The sequence below is a fragment of the Cornus florida genome, unplaced genomic scaffold, assembly GCF_030987335.1.
Source record: "Cornus florida cultivar Cherokee Brave unplaced genomic scaffold, ASM3098733v1 CherokeeBrave_3.0.0_Hap2_Chr08, whole genome shotgun sequence".
Classification (NCBI taxonomy): domain Eukaryota; kingdom Viridiplantae; phylum Streptophyta; class Magnoliopsida; order Cornales; family Cornaceae; genus Cornus; species Cornus florida.
In genome coordinates, this window is record NW_026775578.1 from 25,490,997 (window position 1) to 25,501,403 (window position 10,407).

The 10,407-nt window shown below is 34.0% G+C and overlaps 1 protein-coding gene and 1 pseudogene across 2 annotated transcripts; one reads left to right on the forward strand and one right to left on the reverse strand.

The window, feature by feature from the left end:
• Positions 1 to 587: 587 nt before the first annotated feature.
• On the reverse strand, positions 588 to 5,257 carry LOC132270903 (tropinone reductase homolog At5g06060-like). Of its 2 annotated transcripts, none has more exons than XM_059772115.1 (5): positions 5,049 to 5,256; positions 4,718 to 4,925; positions 3,473 to 3,689; positions 3,263 to 3,369; positions 588 to 972 (listed from the first exon to the last, which is right to left on the reverse strand). In XM_059772115.1, exons 1-5 carry the CDS (start codon positions 5,135 to 5,137, stop codon positions 790 to 792), a joined length of 804 nt encoding a protein of 267 aa, XP_059628098.1. In that variant the 5' UTR covers positions 5,138 to 5,256; the 3' UTR covers positions 588 to 789. The 2 variants fall into 2 exon arrangements, with proteins under 2 accessions (XP_059628098.1, XP_059628099.1); XM_059772116.1 differs by having other exon boundaries at positions 855 to 989; positions 5,049 to 5,257.
• Positions 5,258 to 6,897: 1,640 nt separating this feature from the next.
• LOC132272301 (U2 spliceosomal RNA) lies at positions 6,898 to 7,069 on the forward strand (annotated as a pseudogene).
• Positions 7,070 to 10,407: the final 3,338 nt, after the last annotated feature.

Below are 10,407 nucleotides of genomic sequence, written 5' to 3' on the forward strand. Positions count from 1 at the left end.
AAAAAGTAATTTACAATCCCGGGTTCGGTAGTCTGTGCATAAAAAACCATAGAAACAACTGAAAGTAAAAGCCCATTTACCGAAAATAGAGTACTCTGTATCACAGTCAGTCTCTCAGAGCCAATCAATTTCCTCAAAAATATCAATCTGAAGTCCTTCAGATCTATCAAATACTGTAAACATCCAAGGCCGGCCAATGTATGCATTAGGGTTGCTAAACTGAGAATTGGGCACCAATTAGAGTTCAAGGATCACAGAAGACCACAGGTTTTTGTAACCGGATGCCATTCGAGAACTCAGGACAAAAAATATATGTATTAGGTAGACCTGGCGCTGGATTTTCGTTTCAATGACACCAAAGAATATGAAAATGCACAAATCACAATCGTTAGTAAGGTGTGTCGTATGCTAACTTAAGTTACTGTTAAGGTGTTGCATTGCGTTATTAAGGAACAAAAACAAATGCTAAGAAAGGAAAGCCAAGTGCTTATCTTCAAAAAAACCACTATTTTCGACCTATAGAAAAATGGTACCTTACAAGTTAACAAGCCAAAAAGACCGACAACAATCAGTGGGAACAAGGAATGGAGCATCTGAAATACACCATTGTGCCTTAGCATTCATGATAAATGCATTATTGGGTTAACAATGTATTAAAAACATATCTGAAAAGCATACCGAACATGTTAAAAGTGAGAACATTGTTCCATACTCTATATCTCATGTGGGTAAAAGGGCTGATTTGAATTTTTATTTTTCCTTTGGTCAACTAGTTGGAATAGAAACCACTCACGGTAATGTAAAACCATTCACAGTCATTCCTCCGTCTACAGAAATAACCTGCCCAGTTATGTAAGAAGCAGCAGGTAGACAAAGGAACACCACCAGCGACGAGACTTCCTTTGGTTCTCCAGGGCGCCTAAGAGGAGTTCGAGATATCACCTTCTCCAAGAATTCTTTGTTTTCTAGCAACTTCAAAGGAATAAAACCTTCAGAGTCAATTGACAAAAAAATTCTGTAAATGATTTGCTAAAATTTAAGGTCCACATCAAAGTTGCTTAAACAATCTCTAAATTGAAATCCCAAGCTGCAATTTAAATTTTAACAGCAACCCTGATTTGTAATTCGGGTAATTTTGAAAATATAATTTCAAATCCCACTATATAACTATTTTGTTTTACACCAAAATCCCAAGAAAGATACCTACTGAAAAAGGGGAAAGAATCCCAAGAATTATCAACTTGAATAATTCACATGATTTGTAATCTCACCTCCTCACAGACTGAAACGGCCAAATCCCAATTTTCTCACACTCCAAATGCAGAAACTGAACAGTCAATCAATGTTTTCTAGCATTCATTTTACAAGGGGCAACCCTGATTTTCATAACTGACCCATGAAAGCATTGTATTATCAAGTCCACTAAAAATTTTTGGCATTGAATGGGCTCCAAATAGAAGATTCAAACCTTTTTACCTTGGCACTAGGGAAAACTAGTCTCAGAGAACACTAATATGATTTAACATTATGAAGTTGTCCTGCATAACAATGAAAGTAATTGGAATTTTACCAATAAGGACCCTTGTTGTTGTTGTTGTTGTCTGTAGTTGTTGTTAAGTAAGCAAAACACAGTCACACACCCATGTTGCCCTACTTGGGCTTGAATCATTGGCCTCTCCTTTGGAGGGGTAGAGGTCATAACACCTAGGCCAGAAGTTACTGATAATGACTTCAGGTTTTAGTAAAGTTGCACAATTAACCAGGTGTTCAACCTACTCGAACTTTAAGTATTAATTTTGTAGTTTATGCAATAGTAACCATGGCATCAAAATCTCCAAATATCCATTGCGGTTTTACTTGTTAGAGAGTTGCCATTTTTCTAATCAAATACACTTCAAAGTTGACAACATTAAAACCAAAACAAAAACCAGATGATATTTCCATCGTTCAATTTAAGATGATCAAATACATTCCAGTAATTTGATATGCAAAGTTTTTTCTTGCAATTTTAGTTAATTTAGGGGAAGATAGTTTTGCCTTGTCAAAATCTAAGTGAGGTAGTTATGGGACATTTCAGATTAGGAGCATATGATTTATGGCATGAACATAATGTATATCAAGGCATATAAATGCAAACAAAAAGTGAATGAATACTTGCAAGTTCATCGAAACTTCAGAACCACCATTGTGGAAGGTCTTAAAAATATTGCATTATTAATTAAATAATATTGCATCATTAGTATCACTAATCCATTTTATTTATTTATTTATTTATTTTACCTTGGCAAGAAACTGCCCACTTTGCCCCTATGGGTACTCGAACCCATGACCTCCTACTTAGGAAGGTGAGGAAGTACTGCTAGGTTACAGCCCTTGGTATTAGTGTCACTATTCCAGAAGTATATATGCATTCATACATAGTTATTACATACACAGGCACTCTGTCACTTGTATATCTATATCAGAAAAATAAAATTAAAAAATGAATGAAAATATTCATATTGTTCACTGTCATCAGTTGGAATCGGTAGAAAAGGCATTTTCCACTCTTTTTTCCATTCTTGTAGGGTGGTGGGAAAGAAGGGGAGAGGCTTTAAAGAAGGCAGTATTAGAAAAGCAGAACATAGGATCCAGGAGACCCTGGCGTGGGCTCTTATAGATCTGAACATAGTGTTTGATCATTTTTAGTATGCCATCCCATCGCAAAAGAACTGAATTTTTTTTGTGCAGGCTCATATGGAAAAAAGGTTCAAAATGGCACAATTGCAGCAATAAAACATCAATATACCTACTTCAGTTTTAATTATAATTTAAAGAATTCTCCAAATTTTTAAATCAAGTTGGATCCATCTGGGGATCCTTTCCCCTTCCGCACCCCCTCCACCGCACCCCACCCCCCTTCCTTCCCATCCTGTGTATTAAAAATAAAAAGAAGCATCAGCTAATTTGACTGATTATTGAGATGATCTCTTATAAATACTAGGTACCAGTTCACTCAACTAAGCAATATGTATGAGGACTGCCACTGCGGCGATGATGATGGAATGGTAGGTATTCTGTTATTGTTGAAATAATGAACAATGAACAGCGGAATATTAATTAATTGCATAAAGCAAGCCTATTTCCCCCAAAAAATAAGTGTTAAATTAGAGAATGCATATTTTTCTATAGAATATGGCAAGTACATGCCTAGTCCAAATAGTGTTTTCTAATAAAATAAACAAAATCCAAAAGAACGATGAGTAAGAGAAAAGAATATTACATGTTCTACGAGTGAGGTTCTGATATACCAGGGTGCCACAGAATTACATCGGATGTTGTCTTTTGCCCATTCACAAGCCAAATTCTTTGTAAGTTGATTTATTGCACCTGTGAGCAGCATAAGGGAACCAAAAGCCTGTTAACTTCACCCCGTCAAGTTTCCATTCAATACTAATGCAACAGAAAGTACCATGTCATGACGGTAACAGACCTTTAGTTGCTCCATAAACGGATCCAGTAGATAAGTTCACCAGACCCGCAACAGAGGAAATGAAAATAATACTTCCAACTCCAGATGCTTTTAGATGAGGATATGCAAGTTGGCACAGATGGTATACAGATTCAAGATTAGTAGCCATAAGCATTGAATATTCTTCAGCAGTGAACTCAGTAGTCGGCTTCCTGATGTTTGTCCCAACATTGTTTATCTAAAACCATGAGATCATGAATAGTAACTGTAAAAGGGGCCAAGGACTAAATTTTTTCCTTCTTCTGACATTTTTTCCCGCTAAAGTAAACAACAAGAGTTCACAGGCACAACATTGTTCGTCTAAAGCCAAAGAATCATGCAAAGAAACTCTATTCAAAGGTGCAAGGAACAAAAAAAAAAAAAAAAATGGGTCCAATGCAATTTAAGTTAGAAACATTAATAAAAAAAAAAAATTCCTAGTTGGTACTCACACACACATGCCTCCACGGAAGCTCGAACCCCTAGCCTCTCTTTGAGAAGTAGGGGCCTGGTACCGCTAGCCCACTGGCCTGTTGGTAACATTAATAATTGAAATAACAGCTCTCTTTTTCCATGGATTAATAATGTGGAGTGGTATTATAAAATAATATCAAGCACGTATCATGTCTGATAGAGTGATATTTAAAGTTTAAGCCCATTGAAAAGCCATAATTTGTCAAAGGGTACTAGTACCAAACAATTAATCTGATTGAATGTAGATCATTACCTTAATGCTATGTTCGGTGGCATGAAATTGGTGTCTTGGAATTGGAATTGGATAAAAATTAGTTTAAACTTTGAATTAAATTTTCTCCAATTCCAAGCAACTGAACATGAAAGATTTTACTACAGCTACCAACCTGAACAAAACACACACATATATATAAAGAGAATTTATAGGCCTCCATACCGTCCAAGAACAGACACACGCACCCCATACATAAAAATGACAAAATTGATGTTGACATTATCTACCAAACCAAATGATTTTGAATAAGCAGAGGTTGAATTCGACTGCATGGAATTGGAGGCTTAGAATTAGAATTATTGAAATTGGAGAAATTTTTGGTTCAATTTTTTTAAGTTGCTTTTCTCCTATTCTACCAATTCCAATTCCATTCAGCCGCACATAGCGAGAGTGTATTCATGCACATTTTGTATACTGTATTACATATATTGATGCAGGGAATATCATAGAGCATATACAGAGTTGTGGAGGGCACATACGAGTATGTTGAGCTTGCCATTGAAAACAGAGGAGACCTTTTCCATGAGCTGCTCACGTTGGGGACGAGAAGACGCATCGCAAACCGAACCGGTGACTGCAAAGCCCTTGGCAGCCCATTCTTGCAAGCAATGGTTGAGCTCCGCTTCGTTGCGAGAACAGGTGTGTACAGTTGCCCCCATTTCAGCTAGTTCCTCCACAATCGCATGCCTGAACAAATTACAGTTAAAGCTATCAAACCCTAGAAATGATTTCGAGAGTATTTGGTAATCAACGATTTTAGCGGTCGAAAATCATATATAGAGAGAGAGCGGGGGGAAGAGAGAGAAAGACCCAATTCCACGAGTGCCGCCGGTGACGAGAGCGCTCATTCCGGTGAGAGACCATCTCGGAGCTCTGCTACTGCTATCTACTTTCGCCATGTTCGTTGTTAGTGTATTATAAGAAAAACCTTTCCTCCACCTTATTGAGAAATCTTTCTGTGATTTTTTGGGTTTCAAAAATGGGACTTATCCAAATTGGTCCAGCTTCGAAATTCTCCAAATGGGGTATTCTTCAAAATTGCCTATTTATTTATTTGTATTATTTGAAAATATAATAAGAGTAATTTAATAACAGATAAATATCTAGAGGCTAATTAAAAATACTGTAAGACTCACACTGATGTGGTTCAATCACGATCACAAATGTCCAAATAATTTATAATTATAAAAATATATATATATATATATAAATAAATTCAGTTATCCTCTCTGATTTTCTTATTTATTATTTTTCTATTCTATAATTGCAGATTATATGTGTATCTGTAATTGGACCATATTAGCGATCGTTAGAAATGACTCTTCAATAGGTAGGCAAGTCTTATCCTTAAAAATACAATATATGTATATATAAAAGTGCGTGAGTATAAAATAATTTAATACAAAATAATTACAAATACTACAATTTATACACAACACTTTCATATTTAATAAGTATTTATACAATTAAGACAAAACTACCCCTATCTTTTTAAGAATTACCCTTACCTCTTTGTCTCCATGTATGAATGAACTTAGGTTGCTTCGGTTACATGGAATTGCAATTCAAAAAATTAAACTAAATTTTTATCTAATTCCACCAATTTCAATACAAAGACTTCAATTTTAACAAAATCTTAACTATTTTCTTTCTTCATCAAATAGACATTGGTTCAATTAAGGCACATTGCCACACTCTCTCTCAACATCATCCTAATATAAGTTTGGAAAGAGAGGGCCAACAAGTTTTTATCTTAAAAGAGTATATTTTGAGCAATGTTATTTTCTAAGAATTTTTTTTTTTTTTTTTTGTCGGATCAATTTAATACCTGTCCGCTTTTCATCATATATAGCTAGGCTCATTCTAATACATCAATATCATTGTGGATTACTCTTCGAAACTATAATACTTCACCAAGTTAACTAGTCTCATGAATAAATTCCAATTACCTATTAATCCGACTTAATAATTCCAATGATGACATGATCAATCCCATTGAGATATTCTTCTTCTTCTTTTTTTTCTTTTTTTTTTTTGCATGTGACACAAAATTTTCTGAATCACAATTAGTTACAATCACAAAAACAGAAATGAGGTAGAAACTCAACTACTGTCATCATATAAGCTTCACACAATTAACAGATACACGGGCATTTAGCTTGTTTTTTTTTCATAAAATTAAAGTGAAAAAGAAAGAACACATAATAAGCTAGCAAAGAATTTCATTTTTTCCGACAATATTGCCAATCAGGTGAGTCCATAAGCTTGCCTGAGCTCATGGTCCAAGTCTTCCAACGCCGAAACAGCAACACTATCTATGTCTCTTCCGGTCAACTCCCTCGTCACTGTAAGAGCCACGAATTGGTTGATTTGGGAAGCAACAAAAATCGATGAGAGGTCATGTGGTGCAACAAGATTAGGGTTAGGGTTAGAATCTGAGGTGCAAACCTGCGATGGGTATTCAGCTTCCAATGTTTTAGAATTATTTTGATCATGATGATCAGGAACTTCATGGCTTTGTACGTGGACTAAGAGGTAATTGCCTAAGCCTAGCTCTATCCTTCCTATATATGTTAGAGAGCAACTGATGGTAAATTCACAGTATGTTCCGTACATCAATTTTCAAGATTATGAGGATTGAGAGTCAAATTCTGAGGTAATAGAGATTTCGGCCTCTTAACTAAGATTAAGTATAATGTCTATTCTTATTAATTTAATATATGATATGTGGGCCAATATTAGATTTATTTTTTGAAGAGAAGGGCCCATCACCCTAGCTTGCTGAGCGTCGCTTTGGCGTTGCACTATTGCCTTGGCCTGGCGCACCGCACCCAATACTAGTTAATAGATTTTGAAGGCTTGTTCATGTTTGGTACCTGGTAGGTTACTTAGTTATATGTTGGGCCTCAGCTTGTGTATTCTAAGATGCTAGATTTGGAAGCCAGTTGGGCCTGGAATTGTGGATTCTAAGGCGCTAGACTTAGAAATCAGTTGGGCCTGGGGCTTGTTCCTTCTAAGGGCCCTGATGCGATTAAATTAAAGACTTTAAAAAATTATGCATGGCCAAAAGTGATGATTTTGATGTGCAAAATAGATTCTAACTTAGATGGTATAAGTATGGTGTATTTGTTTTAATTATTAAATTTTATTAAGAAAATAGTACGGAGTAGATTCTAACTTAGATGGATAAGATATAGCTGCGGTGTATTTGTTTTAACTATTAAATTTTATTAAGAAAATAATAGATTCTAACTTAGATGTTATAAGATATATTTGTTTTAACTATTAAATTTTATTAAGAAAATAATAGATTCTAACTTAGATGTTATAAGATATATTTGTGGTATATTTGTTTTAACTATTAAATTTTATTAAGAAAATAATAGATTCTAACTTAGATGGTATAATAAGATATAGTTGTGGTGTATTTGTTTTAACTATTAAATTTTATTAAGAAAATGATGTGCAAAAGATGATGCATTTATTTTTACTATTATTATTATTTTATTTAAAAATGATGTGCAAAAATGTGAGGGTTTGATGAGATGAAAAGGTAGTAACAATCAATAGATTCAATAGACACATTGGCGTAGTGGTCATGAAAAGCTCAAAACCTTTTTCACTAGAAGCATGGTGGTGATGAGAAGGTGAGATATGTGGTGTGGATACTAGCAGTGGTGGTACCATTGAATGGACAATTACTTGTGGGTTTGGGCTTGTGATTATTATATCTACATCTGTGCTATATATATATAAATATATGATTATATTCACCCATCAAAGTCTTGGCATCAATCAATTATCACAGGCCCCCCACACCTTCCATTGAAGTGAATTTATATTCTATAAACTAGGTAGGGCTGTTGAGTTGTTCTAGTTTGATCTCTTGACTAGAAAAATGATGTCGTAAATTCGAAAAAGACTAATTATGATTCTGAGACGTAAAACCTAACCAAAGTCTTTAGCGAGGAATTTCTATAATTATATTCCACCATCAAAATCTTTATCACAGGCTTACACCTATATCACTGAAGTCTCAAACAATTCCAAAGTCTATATATTAGTTGTGGTTGTTGAGTTGTTCAATTTCCCTTGAAAAATGACAATGGTTGGGGAAGTCATATTTGTTATTTTATCTGAATGGGAGATGATATCATTATAATATCAACGTAATATCGTTCGACTTTCAAATATTGTATCAAAACTCTTTAAATTTACGTAAACTTTATTTATTTTCAATTTAATTCTTAATCATCTGGTAACATCGTATTTCTATTGTTTAGACACATTATAATGCAATTCCTAATTTAAAGTAGAGTATGTTTTATCATAATGGAAATGGGGCTGCAAATTCATTAGTAATATAGGAACGTGTGTTCGGATTATATAAAAGACTGAAACAAGTTGCAACGCTGTGTTGAAATCAGCTCTTCGGTTTCTGACTCTTCACAGAGATTTCGCTGCACATCTTGAATTAAATGAGGAAATTACACTTTAAACTTTTCTCTAGCCATCTTAAACATAAGAATATATTATTACCATTTTTATATGGCCAAATAGCAATAAACACAGCTGAATTATCAACTTGTTGCAAGATCACTCTTTGCATTGTAAAAAGTATCAATTAAGGGCCTGTTTTTGTTCTAACTTGAAACAAAATTAGTGTTTTGTTGTAGAGTGGTTTGAATAGTAATCAAAAGCATATTTGGTGTGAGATATAAATTTGTAATTGGCATATTTCGTTATCAAAATGAGTCCGATTGAGTTGTAAATTTTCAGTTCGATTTGTCAAAAATCAAGATCGGAAGTGGAACTAAAGAAGTTTAAGTGTTACTTCGATACACTCTGAAATGATGAAAACAATGTTTTAGAAATGTATGAGAATGTGTGTGAGTACACTTGGGAAGTTTAAAATTATGCTTTTGAGAAGTTTTACATTATGCCCAACTTGAATTGGTTCAAGTCTCTTAAACAAGTTCAACTTTTGAGGTTTTTTTTTGGTGTTTTTCAAGTCTGGCCAAGTTGAATCAACCACCCTGAATCGGTTCAAGTGTCAAAGTTGTTTTCCTTAAAAACTTACTGGCCAACTTGAACCTGTTTAAGATTTGTAAACTGTTTTGGTAACTCTGTTTCCTACTCTGCTTTGACTTCCTATTGTGCATAGACTTTTACCATATTAATTATGCACGAAATTAATTTGTTTTCCAAGTATAATTAGGTTTTCAAAAGTCAATAAAAACATGTTTTCTCACTTAGGGTTTCATGGCTTTTTGCGTATAAAATTCTGATTTAATTAAGAGCCATCTTTGTGAGATTTTTCAGTATTTTTCATTGAGAGCATACACACTATACACACGAGTGATTTTGGGTGTTCTTATTCTAATTGGAGTACGAGTTTGAAGATATGATCAATATCGATCAGAGAAAGCAGAAATCATTCCTTCTACAAAAAATTCATCTTTGAATAAGAAATGTGTTTAGATCACACTTTGAAGAGGTCAAAATATTTGCGGAGTGTTGTTGATCAACCAACAATCTTCTTTAAGGTTCAAGGAGTAAGCCTGAAATCAAGAGTTGTTAGACGAGGGAGTTGCAAAACCAAGGGTGTTCAGCAAGTTGGATCTTGGTAGAGTGAAGGGGTGTGAGCCTGAACAAAAGTTCGGTGCACTTTGCTTCAAACATAGTGAATCGTTTATGCTTGGGACATTGCAAAATTCCTTGAGGTTTTTCAATTGATTTCCTCGCTAAAATTCGGTGTCACTTTGACTTTACATTTTTGCTTTGTGATTTGATTAATTCATTTTTATTTCGGTAAATTTAATTTACGCAAAAATCAGATAAAATAGTAAGTTGAATCTATTCACTCTCCTATAGGTTGCTAATCCATATTATATTCCACAAGCATTCGGTATTGTGCAACTCACATTTGGTAACATCTATTTGTTGCAAGATTTTTGGAAACAAAAACATAAAAACATATTTGGTAAAAAAATGTTTCAAGTTTAAAAAAAATGTAATGATTAGTTTAAAAATGTCATTTAAGAATTTTTCAAAAGAAATTTATTACTATACTATTTATTGCTATAGTACCAAATGCAACAATGCGGAAACATATAAAATAAAAACACCAAACGTGTTTTTACCAAACTCATTTTTTTCATTTTTCACT